Source organism: Myxine glutinosa, chromosome 4, assembly GCF_964187855.1.
Source record: "Myxine glutinosa chromosome 4, kmMyxGlut1.1, whole genome shotgun sequence".
In the NCBI taxonomy this organism is placed as follows: Eukaryota; Metazoa; Chordata; class Myxini; order Myxiniformes; family Myxinidae; genus Myxine; species Myxine glutinosa.
Genome location: NC_136264.1, coordinates 30,823,394 through 30,842,334, shown reverse-complemented (window position 1 = coordinate 30,842,334; position 18,941 = coordinate 30,823,394). Strand labels below are relative to the sequence as shown.

At 42.4% G+C, this 18,941-nt stretch overlaps 1 protein-coding gene across 1 annotated transcript in view; it reads left to right on the top strand.

Annotated features, from left to right (window-relative positions):
* Window positions 1-18,486, top strand: part of LOC137425829 (protein dispatched homolog 3) — a 348,370-nt gene extending 329,884 nt beyond the window's left edge. Inside the window, exons 10-15 of the mRNA XM_078775594.1 lie at window positions 3,373-3,499; window positions 10,721-10,863; window positions 10,965-11,124; window positions 11,807-11,920; window positions 14,423-14,577; window positions 16,777-18,486. Of these exons, the coding sequence (XP_078631720.1) occupies window positions 3,373-3,499; window positions 10,721-10,863; window positions 10,965-11,124; window positions 11,807-11,920; window positions 14,423-14,577; window positions 16,777-17,139 (1,062 nt within the window). The 3' untranslated portion in view covers window positions 17,140-18,486. The remainder of the gene's footprint in view (window positions 1-3,372; window positions 3,500-10,720; window positions 10,864-10,964; window positions 11,125-11,806; window positions 11,921-14,422; window positions 14,578-16,776) is intronic.
* The last annotated feature ends 455 nt before the right edge of the window (window positions 18,487-18,941 follow it).

Here is an 18,941-nt window from a genome sequence, read left to right as displayed (position 1 = left end):
CAACATAGAGCTTGTGAGTCTGGGGTCCATCCATAATGGGGTCAGACTTTTAAAATACTAGTGGGTCCATTGGTCCGCTAAACCAAATTGTCATTGGTCTTCACGGCCTTGTAACATACCTGCCTGCTGTAAGCTAGTACTTGAGTATTAGCTTGCTTTCATCAGGCCCAGATGTGCTTGGGCCAGGGTGGGAATTACACGCCCATGATTATAATTATTGCCAAATGATATGACTATTATTATTGTTGTTAGTATTGATACATGCTTTGTTATTGGTAGTATTAATTGATATATGCTTGTTATTATTTTTTGTATTATTTTTTCTATTCGAATGCCATGCCGTGGAAAGACGTATTAAGCTGTTCTATACACCTCAACATGGCAAGCGTTTAAAACATGGGAATTCTTACATATAATTTGTAGTTAATTTGCCTAATCAACTCAGGATATCATGACGATCATTTTGGTGTGTATCACATTCCACATCGGAAAGCTCCAGTATAACTTGTACAAAAAAACATGCCCCACACACACACAACTCGTCCATTCATAGTAGATACTGCTTTCCCGGGGTAGTGCCAGCAGGGGGCAATGCATCTCAGAGCACACCATCTTTATCAGATGAGGTGAAAAGCCGGCTGTCTCATCTGCGTTTAGGTTGTGGAGGTTAAACAGTTGGCGTTTGTGTCCTGATTTCAGGACCATACTCACTACCAGGATTGCTGCGATGGGGCAATGGCCCACGTGCAATTGGCCAAATGTTCTCCTGTAGTCAAGTGGTTTCTTTGTATGTCAGATCATTTCTTCCTTGGAAATTGTTTCCAAAACGTGACTGAATTGAATCCAAATTCGTTTTAGAGTCTAGTTTTAGAAGTTTATGTTGGAACAGGAATAATGAGCGTCGGATAAACAGCTTGAAAATGTACAAAGCGTGCGTTACTTTACAGCAAAATTGTAGTAATATATATATTTTATTATCCTACTATAATTCACCAAATGTCTGTCCGTCTGTCCGTCCGTCTGTTCCCAGGTACCGCAAAAACGTCTGAACCGATCGCAGCGAAATTTTGGGTGGGTAATCCTGGGACCCCCTGGAATAAAATAGGCTATATTGTTTTTCCAATTTTCCAATTTTTCCAATTTTCCAATTTTCCAGTTTTTCCAAACACGATGGAATAATATTTACCGATATGAACAGTAATGTGGCTTTTATTGAAATTCTACAAATACTGTTTAGATTTTGATGATTTGTGTGTGATATGATTTAACGGATGTTTATATAAATCGTTTAAAATAAAATAAAAAGCCTTCAATTTCTGATATTTTGCCTTTTCATTTGGGCCTCCCAATTGAAGCCCCACCCATAGGGTGGGTACCGTTGCTAGTTATCATAATTATAACCTGGTGCAGTTTGAACTCTTCTTTTTTGCAGTGTCTAAGAGTCATCACCATAGTCTGTGGGATTTGAATCTGAGATCACAGCATCGTATGAACTTTCTGCTCAGATGGACCACCAAACAGATGAACCCTTTTGACTGTTGTAAAGCCTTGGCCTAGTACCCTCTCAAATTTCAAATTGCCAGTATGGATTGAGTGTAGGATTGATCACCTGGCCTCATTACAACCCTTCTTGGTTTATCAATACCCCGGCAGCCCCCTTTTGCCCCTTTGAATTAGTGGTGAACATAAATCAGGTGCTCAAAGGTCAAAATGCTGGGGTCACAAATTCGGAATTCCTTCTGCTGTGTTGATATGTCCATTCTATCCTAATTCCCTTGTAATTCATGGAAAGCATTGTATCATCATTCATTGTTGTATGATGCTGGGATTCATGGCATGTCACGCAAAGGGATAATGACACATTAGACAAGGCAAGAAGAAGGGAGAGGGAGAATGACAGCATTGGATTGGCAGAACTACAGTAATAGGTTTTTACACAAGTTTCTGGAGAGTTCTGCTGTGTGAATTGTGTATTTCGTGTATATAATTGGTTTACATAATGTCTTGTATTACTTACATCACTATAATCATGGTAATACATCATATATGGAAACGGATGTAAACATATTTAACTAGAACGACACTCGGTGGAGCGCATACCTCCACTACACTGAACAGTTCACATTTGTATCCACTGATAGGCCGGATCTGGATCCGGACCTGATCCGCTCCGCAGATCCGAATTGCACTCGTCTGTCACCAGTATTACTGTTGTTAGGACCGCCCAGTTGTCTGGACCTAAACCTGACAAACTACTGTCAAAGCATTCATGCCGGTCCGCCGGTTTTGACACTCCAAGCGGGATCACATGCCTGTTTGCCACACTACCTTACTTTGGTGGAACGTCTGAGCTGGCTAAGCGACATGCTGGTACTTTATCTCACCCGCATGGCAGTATGAGCGGATCCCACGCTGGACGTTGGATATTTTTTGTGCTGGGCACTAATCACCTGGAACCAATGCATCCTTTAACGGATGTGTATAACTTCTCTAACTAACGATCAAGACACTAAATAATGTGTATTGATAACAAACATGACAGGCATACAAATGAAGAAAACAATTCAGTTTATCTCAATTTTAAAAACACATATGCACCCCGAGTTAACGAACGAACGGCAGATCCTTAATTATTTAAGTACTTAACAGACCTCAGCAGAAAGACCAGCGAATCAAACAAGACTGAAAATACTGCTGGCTACACCTCTACCAGATGCAGCGAGTCCAAGGTGGAGACGCGGTCTTGCAGGGAAACAGTTTGGGCCGTAGACATGGACCAGGCATGAAGGGAAGCAGGCGTGGCCTGCAGTGGAGACGTGGCGGGAGGCAGCAGCAGGCAGAGGGGTCGTGCCTTGGAGAAAATCCCCTACCATCCTCAGCTTCCCCAGTGAGGTTTCCTGGCTTTCTCCTCACGTGGTTCGCACCACGCCCTTTTATATTCTCTGCCCCCACCCTCTCTCAGCTGCCATTGGCTCGGGACCCAGTATGTGGTGGGAAATCCCCCTGACTTTTCATTCAGAAGGTGCCGGAAATATAAAGTAGGTGCGGGTTGGCTTTTCCCACCTAATCAAATACACGCGCCCAACATGGCTCTCTCCAAATCACGGCTGAAATTCCAGAAAATCCTCTGTGCCCTTTTTAGCGATCCATATTAACACGTGAAATGTTTTCTCTTGGTGAACGACTTTTAACAGTTTATTTTTGGGGGGTTGGAGGGAAGAGGTTTTACGTCCTTATCAAACTTCTAGCATTGTTTGTGCCACAGGGTGGGGTCATAATGGCATGACGTAAAGAAGCAGATATTACACGTGGTAAGCCAAATCTTTTTACGGCCCTTACCATATAACTTCCTTCCTTTTGTCTAACCCGCAGGGAAGAGTTGTATACGACCCAAGCTTTGACCTACACCGAGAACTCCCTCACCTCTGCCTCCTGTGCAAGACGTTTGCAGCAAACGCTCGCCTTGTAGTCGCCGGTGGAGCTCAGTGTCTACCCCAAGGTGTGTAAGTGCTGCATTGTTCCGTACCTTAGTCAATTTAAGCTTGCAGGTAGTACATTACAAAAAACCACTGAAACTGCCGATCCGGTGCTATTTGCTGCCTTGATGAAAGAAAGCGGCTGGAGCCGGATTAATGGATTAGCACAAATGTAGCGTTCTCTGTTCTTGGTCTTCCCGGTGCTTTGTAGACAGGGCATTGCATCATCGAGTACAACATCCTTCAAAAGCGAGGTTAAGCTGATTGTTCCATTTGTTTGTGGCTTAAATATATCACAGAGCTATTACCAAAGAGTAGGCTATTGATAAATTGGAGATTCCTATCTTGATATCCGTATTGGGGTGGGTGGGTGGTGGCATAGTGGGGGCTTCTTCAGTGTCTTTGTTGCATCTCCAGGAATAATGTTAATACAAAGCCAGGTGTTGTGTATGAATGGATTATTGAAGTTAGGTCATTTTTGTAAATGGACATAAAAGTATTGTGTTATAATCCGCGTTATATTTTTACAAGAACGTACTTTTTTTACTATTTTTATTACCTTCGCCACCGAAGGTGGATGGAGGTTATGTTTTCACCCCTGTCTGTTTGTCTGTTTGTCTGTTTGTTTGTCTGTGAATCTGTGAACAGGATATCTCAAAAATTTTGGACAGATTCGGATACGATTAAAAAAAATTTTTTCAAGCGATTCTTCACCATTGAGTGATCGGACCAAACGCTACATATAGCAGGATATCTCCAAAAGTTGTGAACGGATTTGAACAAAACTTGGTGGAGAGGTTGGGTGTCTGACAAGGACTAATCGATTCGATTTTGGTGAAGATCTGAATGAGGATCCGGATACGATAATTATTTAATTTTTTTAAGTGATTCTTCATTTTAAAAAAAATGCAATTTCATAGATAAAAGTTAAAAGATAAAATTCTTAGATTCTTCACCATAGGGCTAAAAGTGATAAATAACATGATATTTAACAAAGTTGTGGACGAGTTATGACTAAACTAGGTGAATGAGTTGGTAAAGCTGATTAGGTGCTGCCACTCCGACACAGGAAGTCAATGCACGAATTTATAATCTGTTCATGGTGCCAGCAATATCTCGCCTACTCTTCGTGCAGGACATGATGGGATCTTTAACGTTCACCAAGTCATACCGGAAGATGGGACACCCAGTTTAATATCTATCCGAGGGACGTCACACACATTAATGATTCACCCTACCTGTGAAACACTGGGATGACAGTTCATAGCTGGGCCAAGATTCAAATCCAGGCTAGACAGATTAGAGATGACTATCCACAGCATTCGGCCATCTTCCCAGCCCATGCTAAATGTCATATGCAAATTAAGTTTGAAAAATATATTAAATATGTAAAAATATATGTAAATTATCACATTGAATCGTGATTTGAATTTACCGCGGGTAAGATTGACCAGAGACTATTTTCCATAACAAAGTTTTTTTGTTATTGTTGTTTAATGTTATAATTATAACTTTTGTATTGAGTTATAAGGCAATTTGCTTGTTCATCAAAAACAGAGTATTTTATTTTGCTTATTTGTATCACACGACACCAGTGGACATGTGGTCAGGTAGGAAGGTGTCGAGAGAACCAGGGGATATCGAAGAGAGTGGTGGCAGATGTTAAAGTCTGTTTTAAAAGCTCGTCGTGTGCGACCGGTCCATGGGCCTGACTTTTATTCCTTGATAATTGGCCTGCGGAGAACTGCTCCACCTGCACCATATCCCATCCCATGCTCGTCATGGGTTACAGACACAAGCGATATCATACGCTTTTGTTTAATATTTCACTTCTGCACGGTATAGATCAACCGGAAGAATATCCCTTTGTGCATTTGTCCTTGAGAGTCTCGTTAAAAGCTAATAACAAGTGTTGAAATGGCAAAACTGCTGTGGTTTAGCTTCAAAAATATATTGTTCTTATAAAATTTGCAAATTTAGAAAAAAATATGTTGTTCTAACCCTAACCCTAACCGTAACCCTAACCCTAACCGTAACCCTAACCCTAACCGTAACCCTAACCCTAACCGTAACCCTAACCCTAACCCTAACCCTAACCGTAACCCTAACCCTAACCCTAACCCTAACAAATATATTGTTCTAACCCTAACCCTAACAAATATATTGTTCTAACCCTAACCCTAACAAATATATTATTCTAACCCTAACCCTAACAAATATATTATTCTAACCCTAACCCTAACAAATATATTGTTCTAACCCTAACCCTAACAAATATATTGTTCTAACCCTAACCCTAACAAATATATTATTCTAACCCTAACCCTAACAAATATATTATTCTAACCCTAACCCTAACAAATATATTGTTATAACCCTAACCCTAACAAATATATTGTTCTAACCCTAACCCTAACAAATATATTGTTCTAACCCTAACCCTAACAAATATATTGTTCTAACCCTAACCCTAACAAATATATTATTCTAACCCTAACCCTAACAAATATATTATTCTAACCCTAACCCTAACAAATATATTATTCTAACCCTAACCCTAACAAATATATTATTCTAACCCTAACCCTAACAAATATATTGTTCTAACCCTAACCCTAACAAATATATTATTCTAACCCTAACCCTAACAAATATATTATTCTAACCCTAACCCTAACAAATATATTATTCTAACCCTAACCCTAACAAATATATTATTCTAACCCTAACCCTAACAAATATATTATTCTAACCCTAACCCTAACAAATATATTGTTCTAACCCTAACAAATATATTATTCTAACCCTAACCCTAACAAATATATTATTCTAACCCTAACCCTAACAAATATATTGTTCTAACCCTAACCCTAACAAATATATTATTCTAACCCTAACCCTAACAAATATATTATTCTAACCCTAACCCTAACAAATATATTATTCTAACCCTAACAAATTCGGTTCTTCTGATCATGTGCTTGTCAAAGTGGACATCTCTCTGGCCATTCTCAGAGAACCTCCTCAGCGTCGAAGAGTCTGGCATTTCACTCAGGCCGACTGGGACGGGCTTCAAGCAGCCATCAATCGTCTGGATTGGTCTCCCATCTCCACTGCCTCTGACATCAATTCTTCCTGGGAATTCTTCCAAAGCAAACTGATCTCTCTCATGCACAGATTTATCCCATCTCGTCTTCAGTTGTCTTACCCTTCCTCCCGTCCATGGTACACCGAATCTTGTGGTGAGGCAGTTGCCCTGAAACAACTTGCCTTTGCCTCTTGGAAGGCTAATCCAACTGAAGGCAATCTCAGTTCCTTCCACCAAGCTCGGAACAAGTGTGTGTCTACCCTCAGGAGTGCCAGGAAGCACTATCTCTCCTCACTCAAGAACGAACTCTCAAACCTGTCTCCTTCCTCCAAATCCTGGTGGCGTCTGGTCAAATCCGTTTCTGGTGTTTGTTCCCCCTCCATCCCCTCCCTTACCTCAAATGGCCACACAGTTGACATCGCTCGTGACAAAGCCGAATGCCTCAACTCTGTGTTTGCCTCAAAATCTTTAGTCCCAAACCCATCTCTCTCTGTTCCCACCTTTCCCAGTCGAACCCAACTGCTCCTGGACTCTGTGTCCTTCTCTCCTGACAAGGTGGAGGAGTTTTTGTCTAACCTCGACTCTGATTCTGCAACTGGACCAGACGGCATCAGCCCACGGGTCCTAAAATCCTGCTCTGCCGCTCTATCTCACCCTCTCTCTGTTCTTTTCACCCTATCTTTTGCTCAAGGTCATCTGCCAGCATCCTGGAAATCAGCAAACATTACCGCTTTACACAAAAAAGGTGCAAAAACAGATCCTTTTAACTACAGACCAATCAGCCTGCTCCCAATTATCAGCAAAGTCATGGAATCCATCATTGCTTCAGATATGAAATCTTTCCTCTTCTCCAATGGCTTGATCTCTGATCATCAATTTGGATTCAGACCAGGTCACTCCACTCTGGACATGCTGCTTCTCCTGTCTCAACAATGGATGGAGGTCCTCAATGCCAAACAGGAAATCAGAGCTGTCTCCCTTGACATATCACGTGCCTTCGATACGGTCTGGCACCCAGCTCTGCTCACCAAACTCTACTCCTATGGTATCCATGGAAATCTCCATGCATGGCTTGCGGACTTCCTCTCTGGTCGTAGTCAACGTGTGGCCCTGAATGGATTTCTCTCATCTCCCCTTCCTGTTCAGGCTGGAGTTCCCCAAGGCAGTGTGCTGGGCCCTGTGCTTTTTCTGGTCTTTATCAATGATCTCTCTGACTCTCTGGAAAATCCTCTCTATCTCTTTGCTGATGACTCCACTCTCTGCCGCTCCATTCCTCTTCCCTCAGATCGGCAGTCTGCAGCCTCCTCACTCTCTGAAGACCTGGACAAAATCACAGACTGGTCAAACAAGTGGAACATGTCTTTCAATCCTGACAAATCTCACACTCTTACTATGTCTCTCCGAAAAGATCGACTGGACAACCCTCCCATCTACTTTCTCAACAATCCTCTCCAAGAAGTTCTGTCGCTCAAGCTTTTGGGTCTCACTATCTGCCATGATCATTCTTGGGAAAACCACATTTCCAAGCTGGCCTGCAAAGCCAGTTGCCGACTGGGCATCCTCCGTCGTGCGAAGTCCTTCCTAGGCACACCTGAGCTCCTCACCACATACAAGGCTTTCATCCGCAGCTCAATGGAATACTGTTCTCCCCTATGGGCTGGTGCTCCTGCCTCACACCTAGGTCGGCTTCATGCTGTTGAAACCAAAGCTTTCAGAATCATTGGAATCTCCCGCGATGAAGCTATCTCTGAGGGCCTTTCACTCACTCACCGCAGGCAGGTAGGTGGTCTTTCTGTCTTCTACCGACTCCTCTCCGGCCTTGCTCCCCCAGCTCTCTCTGTGCTCTGTCCCCCAAATATTCCTACAGGTCGCACAAGATCTGCCAGCAAGCCTCTGATGGTTAAACTGCCGAAATCTCGGCTCTCTGCTCACCTTCACTCCTTCATTCCTCTTTTCTCCCGCCTCTGGAACAAACTCCCACACTCCCTTCAATCCCACTCCTCCCTCCAGGTCTTTAAAACAGCTGTTCACCACCATCTCTTATCTTCCCCCATCCAAAACCTTGATCTTTTCTACCCCCACTAATTCACCCCAGATCCACCTTGTTTGTAATTCCAACTTCTTTCCTGGTAGTCCTGGCAGTGTCCATATGTTTTATGCCTCTCCCACCCCCTTTCCCATGCCTCCCCCCCAAAGCCCTCTCCCTCCCACAGATCTCTCGATGTCTCCATGTCTCTCGGTTCCTGCTCTCAAATGTTGTGTTTGTGTCCTTCCCCCTCTCTCCCCATCTTGTCTACCGCTCCCGATGTTATTTGTTTTATGTGTCGGTTTGTCGGTTATGTGTCGGTTTGTCTTTCTGTGTGATAAATGTTCGCTCTTTCACGAGCCTCGATCTTGTATACAAAAAAAAAAGAGAAAAAAAAAAGAAAACCCTAACAAATATATTGTTCTAACCCTAACCCTAACAAATATATTATTCTAACCCTAACCCTAACAAATATATTGTTGTAACCCTAACCCTAACACAATTGATTTGTCAAACAAAGTCTTTGTCTTTGTTCTCAAAAAGTCTCAGTCTCAGTTCAAAAGCTCAAAAGGTTTGTTATGAAGCAAATAGAGCTCCGCATCGGTGAGTTACCTGGACAACCCTTTATGAAGAATATCTTACAGCGACATCAGGTGGTGCAGCACAGCATGTAATTTATCCCATGGTTTGAAGTTTCAGCTTCTGTTTTAAAATACAGTATCAGTATGCTCGTCATTTATTATGGATTAAAGGAGAGCGAGAAAATATATCGACATAAATAGAGAATCCTGCTAAATAATTAATGTTTGGGATATGAATCACAGAATTTCACCGACATGCGTGCCGTAACCGACACGTCATAATATACCGTAAATTCTTCAGGCCAACTTGTTATTTACAGATCTTTCGTAAGTTTCCTTTCCTTTTTCATCACTCACTCAGATTTACCTAACACATATATATATATTAAAAGAGAATTTACGGTATCTATCTATAATTCCAGTAATCTCTGTGTGTGTGTGTGTGTGTGTGTGTGTCTGTGTGTCTGTGTGTGTGTTTGTTTGTTTGTCTGTGACCGCTGTTTCTCGACAACTACCGGTCCGATATACTTGCAACTTGCCAGGTATATTGCTGGGGACCCGAGGATGTGCCTTTTCAAGGTTTCATATTAATCGGACAAGTAGTTACCGAGCTATGTCCAAAAAACGATTCAACCAATCAGAGAGCAGCGAGCTATCACGTGTGCCGAACGTGGCGAACAGACTCTGCCTCGGACGGCACATTTGAGAGCGTATTCATTTATTTCACAACTATGTTGGCGCTATGTTGGCGTTAAACTATGTTTTAAAACTAATAAAAACTAATTTGCGATTCTTTCGCTTTCCTGCGCGTTTGGGCACGCTATGACGATTTCTTTACCAAACTCCGCAAGCCGTTCGCTTTGGACCAAACCATTTCATGTAAATAGAGGGGGGGGGGGATTGTCACCGTACTCGCAAGCCGTTCGCTTTGGACCAAACCATTTCATGTAAATAGAGGGGGGGGATTGTCACCGTACTCGCAAGCCGTTCGCTTTGGACCAAACCATTTCATGTAAATAGAGGGGGGGGATTGTCACCGCACTCGCAAGCCGTTCGCTTTGGACCAAACCATTTCATGTAAATAGAGGGGGGGGATATAATTTTAGATATATATATAGTACGGGCATGCCCTAGTATATATAAATTTATTAAAAAGAAAAAACTGAAATATCATATTGACATAAGTATTCAGACTTAATTTGCAAAACTTTCTAAAATCCTGTTTTCTCTTTGTCATTTTGGGGTATTGAGTGTAGATTGATGAGGGAAAAAATGAATTTAAACGATTTCAGCATAAGGCTGCAACATAACAAAATGTGTAAAAAGTGAAGGGGTCTGAATACTTTCTGAATGCACTGTATATATAGTATTTACCAATACCTTTATGCCCCTACCATATTGTGTCATTTACTTCACTTTCCCTTCTTTAACTGCTTCCATAGTTATCTCTTATTTTGCTTTTATTGTTTTGCTTTTCTTAATTGTGTTTTTTCCCCCTGCGTTGTCTGTTCTGGTCCGCTCTCCGCTCTCTTTTTGCTGTTTCTGACAGGCCTGTCTATGTCAGCACTTCCTGTGTTGCCCTCCGAATGCCATGCGTTACCCCAGCCACACCTGCTGCCCGGTCAGCTCTCTCATGCTACACTAGGATTACAAGCTGGACGGGTGGCATGGATAGCCATGGCCTTCAAATCGGTGTGTAAGAACTTGCCCTATTCTTTCTGTATTGACAACAACTAATTTTTCAGGATGAGCCTTGCTCTTCCTTATCCACTTTACCCATTCTGTGTGGCCAGACAACACCTCATGGACGTCCGGCATTCCAGGCACTGACAGATTACTTGCAGTGGGAGACCTTTCTGAAAGAGCAACTGACAAATTTGCCACCTGACTCAGCCTTGCGCCATGGCTTCCACACCTGCCAACACTGGAAGCAGGTCTTCATAGAGGTTCTTGGTATGTGTTACGTTCAGAATGAGGATTTATCCTAAAACAGGGGTTAGGATTACAGAACAATTTACAGGAACACACTCTTCCTTGAGGACTATGTAGGCCTATTATTTCTTGCATATGCAAATATTATGAAATATTTAACCTTGCGAAGGTCTGATCTGATCATGCGAAGTAGGTATTGTAATTTTAATTTCCATGATGTTATATCAGACTGAGCTGGCTGGGTTTCCTGGGTTACCTTCACTTCTAAGCTGTCTAGCTTCGGCTTAAATCTTGACCCCGCGCCAGATTTCTGCTCGAACTCACAGGCGGAACTGTATCAGTGCCACCGCCATGCACCTGCGAGAACTGACGCTAACCTGCAGCCACGTGCTGCAAACGAACGACGACGACGACGAATATCTCACTGTTGCGCCATCCTCTGCAATTAAAGATTTGTAACCAGGGGAAGATTTAGAATGGGGGCATGCAAAATTTAAATAAGGAAGGAGAAGAAAGAGGGTTCGAGTGCAACATGGGGGTGTGGTAGGAGGTCGGGAGCGGGGGATTCTTTGGATGGACAATAATGAATTGCTGGCCAGCCAAGTAAGAAACCCTAACTGCAATGTGATATCATTTAGAGTTTCCAGGTTTGTAATGTTTACCAGATATATCTACTATACAACAGTTGTGTTTCCGGGTGCAGGTATCCAGGGGTCTCTGCAGAGTTTGGGCCTTTCCATGGGGACCTGCTTCCTTGCCATTATGATATTTACTTCTCATCCTGTTCTTCTTCTTACCGTCATGAGCACCATACTAGGTATTCAATATCAATTTTATTTTTTTACACCCCTTTTGGACAGTGTTTGTTCTTTTGGACACTTTTGGACTAACTCTCACACTAACCCTAACCCTAACCCTAACCCTAACCCTAACCCTAACAACAACTGGGTACAACTTTCCTTCAATCCAACACAATGCTGAAGGAGCTAAGCTATTCTTGCCCCTTATCCAGTGAAGTTTACGCATTGCGCTCACAGACATCTCATGGTGAACTAGAACACGTCTGATTTTAGCTCACCTGGAACGTATTCCTGGGGAGCTTATGGGATGGCGCATCGTCCGTCCATCAGTCCGTAAACACTTGCAACTTCTCTGAAACTGCTCATGGGATTGTGACCAAATTCGGCTAAAATTATATTTGGTATGTTGCAACTCAAGTTTGTTTACGGCATTTAAAGAGTCCGGGTCTAAGGGGGTCTATCAGGGATCAACGTGGGTCCAGGTTTGGCACACAAAATAGGAATTTGCTTTTTCCTCTTCAACTACACTCCCAATTTCGATGAAACTTGACCACAACCTTCATGACTCGTGATGTACCAAAGTTTTTTTACGGCATTAAAAAAAAATCGGCCCCTAAGGAGGTCCACAGGGGAGGGAGGTGGTTGCCCCCCAAAATAGGTGTTTGCTTTCCTCTCAGAAACTAGACATACAATTCCAATGAAACTTTCCAACAACGTTCCATTCATTACCTATACAACAACAACAACATGCATTTTAAGGCCATTTTCCCTGCTAGAGCGGGGGTTAGCCTTGCGGTCCCCATGACAACCTTCTCTATTTTGCCCTATTTTCTGCATCTCTCCTTGTTAACCCCCTTGCCCGCATTTCTTCTTCCACCATCTTTAGCCAAGTCTTTCTCGGTCTTCCCCGTCCTCTACTTCCTTCTACATTCATTTCCATCACTCTTCTCAACCAGTCACTTTCATCCTTCCTCAACACATGACCAAACCATCTCAACCGGTTCCTCTTCACAGCATCCATCACAGGCTCTATTCCCATCATCTTTCGCAATTCATCATTTGTCTTCCTCTCTCTCAACGATACTCCACACATCCACCGAACCATTCGCATTTCCACCCTTTCCAGCCTTCGTTGCTGCTCTACGTTCATTACCCATGTCTCGCTCCCATAAATCATAACACTTCTCACACATGCAGCATACACCTTTCCCTTCAGCTTCAAGGACACCCCTCCTCGTCAGCACGCCACTCAGTTCCCGAAACTTCTTCCATGCACATCTCACTCTTGCAACCGTTGCCGAGTCTGATCCACCTTCTCCATTCAGCATGTCTCCGAGGTCTATGATGTACCAATGTTTGTTCACGGCAAAAACATTGGGGTCTAAGGAGGTATACGGGGGGGGGGGGGTTTAGCCCCCCACGGTTGGTATTTGCTCTCTTCTCAAAACCTACACACACTATTTCAATCAGACTTGACCACAACCTTCATCACCCCATGATGTACCAAAGCTTGTTCACGGCATAAAAATTTTTGGATGAAAAAGGGTGTGTGGGGAGTTTAATCCCCTAAGCTAGAGCTTCCAGGGAAGCAGAACTCAACTGAACTGACTCGACAACTTTAAAGTAGGTCGGGTCTCACATGCCAAGTTTGATGAAAATTCGTCAATATATGTGGACGCTAGATTGTTAACGTTGTTTCAGAGCTGAAAAAATATGCCGGCTTATGGCGGCCATTTTGTGACAGATCGGGTTGACATGCGATAGCAACCTACCTTGTGTGGTAAGAGTCTCACACACCAAGTTTGATCAAAATCCATAAATATTTGTGGACGTTAACGTCTTAACGTCGTTTTGGAGCTGAAAACAATATGGTGGCCTATGGCGGCCATTTTGTGACGGATCAGGTTGGAATGCAATAGCAACCTACCTTGTATGGTAAGGGTTAAACATTCTAAGTTTGATCAAAATCTGTTAATATTTGTGGACGCTACAGTGTTAACGTCGTTTACATGACCAAAAACAAAATGGTCGCCTATGTCCGCCATTTTTCAACGGATCGGGCTGAAATGTAATACCAACCTGGTCCTTGGGGTAAGGATGCTGCATGTCAAGTTTGATCAGAATCGGTTGATATTTGTGGACGCTGGACTGTTAACGTCGAAAAGTTAACAGACGACGACAGACGACGGACGCCGGAGGGTTCAGTATGTGATGAACTCAAGTTTTATGATTATGGTGGTATGATTCTACATACTGCCCTGTCTCCGAGCAACCACTGAAATTTGTTTAAAATACCACGATACTGTTTAAAATACCTTTAGTCGGTGTCCAGTGCCCAGGGGGTATCGCCCCTATTTTTCCATAACACAGCTTGTCATATCATGGCATGTTTCGATACAGTATACACTTACCATGTTTGTGCCACGTGACACAACACACATTTCGGGAAACAACATAGGTTAAGATTTCACAGTGAATGTCCACCTTAAGTGGGCTTGCTATCTTCCTCTGTACGGCAGGTGTGCTTGCTGTCATGGTGCTCTTTCTGTGGCTTGTTGGAGGAGAGTTTGGTGCTGTGGAGGCCATTTCTCTTTCCATTGTCATCGGTTCCTCGGTTGATTACTCTCTGCACCTTGTCGAGTGCTACATTCATAGTCCAGTTGAGGTCCACATGGTAATCTTATACTCACACTGGTTTTACACAGTCTCAACCTTACCACAAACACATAACTAGAAAGCATGTAAATATGTAAAACTCGTCCGCATCGGTTTGTATTCAGACGTCTTCTTCTTCTTTTGTATGCTCAAAATAACGAAAACAGTTTTTTTTAAATACAAAATGAAAATTGATGATTTTATGCAGCCTTGTCCTTTGAGCTTTAGATCTAAAAACAAAAAACAATCAACTCCTACCTTTTGATTCGTGAACCAATTGAGTGACCCGATATGCAAATTCTTTAAATTTCAAGTCAATCGGGTGAAAATTGATGATTTTATGCGATGCTGGCCTTTGACCTTTTGACCAAATTATTAATTTCTCTTCTCCATATTCTCAAAGTAAAGCTTTTTTGAAAATTTGATGACAAAACTCAAATGGTAAATTGAAATTTCAGGTCAATTGGATGGAAATTGATGATTTTACGCAACACTGACCTTTGACCTTTTGACAAAATTATTAATTTGCCTTCTCCATTTCATCATAATAAAGCTTTGGTGGAAATTTGGTGACAATAGCTCAAACAGTTAAAAACAAGTTACGGTACAGACAGACAGACAGACACACACACAGAAGTGATTACAAAACCCCATCTCCTGCTGTGCAGGGGACGGGCTAAATATATGCACATGTACATCCTTGTAAATATTGCACAACGACCCTTCTTGGTCATGTTCCATCGTGCCGCCCATATCTCTTTCCTTGGTACACCATCTTAATAGCACCAGCCGTATTTGCTCTACAACAACAGAAGTCGTTTTTTTTTCAAACAAATGGCCTTTGATCCTTAGCATTGGCCTGATGATGATGTGACCCCAGGTCCAAATGCCAATGGTTTCTCCAAAGCTGAACTGTTTTGGACTAAAAACTGCACAGACATGTCAATCTCTTGTGTTCAACCTTGAGTTTCCCATCCTCTCGAAGAGGGGCTCAGCTATCCTCAATTCTAGAAACATATCTAAATCGGTCTGTTTCTCAAACTTCTGAATATTCATTCGGCCTCCTTTTCCTGTTTTTATCCTTGAACGATATATTTTCTCTTCTCCTCTATAACTCAGTGCTTTCTCTTCTTGTCAATGCTTTCCCTTTCTGGAATCTACTCCTTCTGCAGTAACTTTTGATGACATTATCAAACTAGTATTTCACTACGCAGCAGTAATTTACTGGGCAGGTGATATTAATGGAATTTGAGCAGATATTAATTTTACCTTTCATACAAGGTCCAGGCTTATGAAGGACTCTTGAAATTACTACTTAACTAGGCGGAACAGGCTGTCAGTCACACTGCATGCCAAGTCTATCGTACACCGCACCTTTCCTATTCCATCTCCAGGTGCCACATGACGTCATCGCCGGGCACCGAAGGGGGCCCGGCAATGATGCGTGCTAAAAGGGAGTACTCAGTTTTCACTCTGTTTGTTTGTTTTATTGTTTTCCTTCTTGTTTTCTTTCTTGTTTTTTTTTTTTTTTTCTTGTTTGTTTGTTTGTCCGGGCGATTTGTTTTGTTTGTCCACCATCCTTTGACCTAGGAAGCTGAAATTTGAGCATGTGCACGTGCTTTGGGCACAACAGTGATCCATCCACTTCCTGTCAAGCCAGTGAGAAAAAAACAAATTTTATATTTTTTGATTAATCAATTAATTCATTAATTACTTAATTATTATTGATTTATTAAGTACTTATTTATTTTCTTTCTCATCTGGGCAATATCTCAGGGACCTTTTCAGCTAGTAAGCTGATATTTGGACATGACAGTGACCAAGTGATTTGGCTATAAAGAGTATTTACGATTTATTGATTAATCAATTAATCGATTATTTCTTAATTTTTTTCGATTAACTACTTAATTAACTTTCAAAAAAGTTACAGATTCGGATGAAGAAGTGGTGGTTTGGGTATGCCATTAGCCAATTGATTAACAAATTAATTATTTTATGATTTTTATTTATTTATTTTAATTATGCAATTAATCACTTAATTTATTGTGCACTGCTCCCTCTCAATTCCCTGTCCACGTGCTGCCCTGCTGAAGGCACCAAAGGCGCCCCGGCAATGTTGCGCGCTGGAGGATATGTTATTTATTTGGCATGGGGATGGTGTACTTTGAATGTCGCTCTACTTATCTTGTTTTTTTATCCTCCTTCCACTTCTGTGCAGACCCCACGAGCTGCCCGAGCCCAGCGTGCTGCCAACCAGATCTGTCTCCCTATCTTCTCCAGTGGTCTGACAACGGTGGCTTCAGCCCTACCACTTCTCTTCTGCACCATCGCACCCTTCGCTTGCTTTGGACGCGCTCTCTCGATAGCCGCCGTCGCTTCGCTAGCTGGAGCGCTCATCCTCGGCCCAGCAATCCTCGCATTTATCGGGCCATCCAACTTCAAGCGAGATGGGCGGGCCATAAGCAAGGCCCTGACTATAGGACTTGTGACTGTCATGATTGGCTTCGGAATTAAGGCAGCACTGGGCTGGGGCAGTGATGATGATCCAGTGGCTGAAAGAACATTGGGCGTGCTCACGTAACAATACCGGGTTAGCAGTGATGAAAACGGCCTTTGAAATATTGTTCAGTGTTAATGTCTTACATTTGTCAAATGCTGGATTCCTCATATATACTTCTATTGGATTGGCAAATGAGACGTCCCTCCTTGGCATCAGAAGGTAGTCTGAAAACTGATTATAATCTTTTTTTTTAAGTAGCGTTTTCATTTACAACGCATCAAAGTTTTTTAACCACGAAGAGATAAAGAATGAGTTTTTTTAAAGTTGGAAATTAAAAGTAAAATGGGAAGAGACAGCATTGTAGCATTAGGAATGAGTCTAGGAAAGTGGTTCCTAGTTGATGATGATGATGATGATGATGATGATGATGAGCTTTTGTAGAATACCAGGAACCGGAAAGTGCTGTAAAGTTGGATGTATACGTGCTCGTGAAAAAGAGAAGCTTCTTGTAAACATTGTATTTCCAGCACAAGAAGTCAGTGATGTGGCCCAAATGCATATGTCCTGTGGGAAGGTTGATCGTAATTATTAGCTAGCAGTAACAGACTACATTATGCAAATGGCAGCGTGTTGTTCAGAGATTACAGCCTTCCAGATTTTCCCCATGTTGCTGGTGCTCTCTAGGTCCTTCAGCCACCAGTGCCCTAGGTTAGGAGACACATAAGCCATTTATTATTGCCCTCACCCATGCTGTCAAGAATAAATTTCAGGGATGGCAATGAGAGAATTTCAAGTGCATGGTGTTATTATTATTTTTTAATTGCTTGCGTCCTTGTGCTGTGGTGACTCTGGGGTCAGCACCAAAAGATCACTGCGGCTGTTCTTTTCACAACGGGTCCAAATACCTTTTCAAATGGCTTCTGGCGCTGGAGCTGTAACGACTGAGCTCATCTTGCCCAATCTTATCCAGGTGGCTGGCTTGAGGTATTAGGGTCCTTAGGTTGAGCCCCTGTCAAGCCATTGAATTAACACAAGGAGGGTTGACTCAGGCAGATCTCATTCTGAGGTCGGTGACTGGTTATGACTGGTTATGACTTATGACACATGACTGGTTATAAAGATGCATCAGCAGCAGCAGCAGCCACGCCCCCAGAAAATGATGCAACCAGCAGCCACAGGATACAGACGAACCACTACCACCCTAAACCTTAACAAATCAAATTGATGGACAACTGTTTGAGTTGTGGTGAGGACACAAATGATGGCATGACCATATATTGCTGCGCAATATTGAATGAGTACCGCAGCACAAAACTCAGTCAAATTTCATTTTCATCGCACCGCAACGCCAAGGACTCGGAACAGATCTCTATTTATTCTATTATCGTTCTTTTATGGAATATAAATCAATAAAACGAGCTGCTCGGACCTTGTTGTGTTGTGCCTTTGTGTCTACAGCTGCTCTGACATGAGTTTTTACATCCCAATAGGAGGTGGCTCATACTTTCTGTTTCTTCCAAAATCTACACTTACCTGATTTTTTTTTATGGTAGAAGGGAGTCTTTCCTGGTCGCAAAGTACCCACTTCCGTTTCGGTGAGAGATCTCAATTTATGGACCAGCTTGTGAAGTTTTCTTTTTCTCAGAGTTTTGTTCCGAGGGCTCGTTTCAGGATCGTTACCGAGGCCTGGCCAACTTCTAACTGCAGTTAGTTTCGTAGTAATATTCCCAGGGATGGTTTTTAATATTTCCGTGAAGTTCTTCTTTATCATTCTCATCGCTCCAATGATCACTGGTACCATTTCGGTGCTCTTCAGCTTCCAAGATCTTTTGACTTCATTTGTGAGATCTTGGTATTTGGTCATTTTCACAATTTCTGCTTTG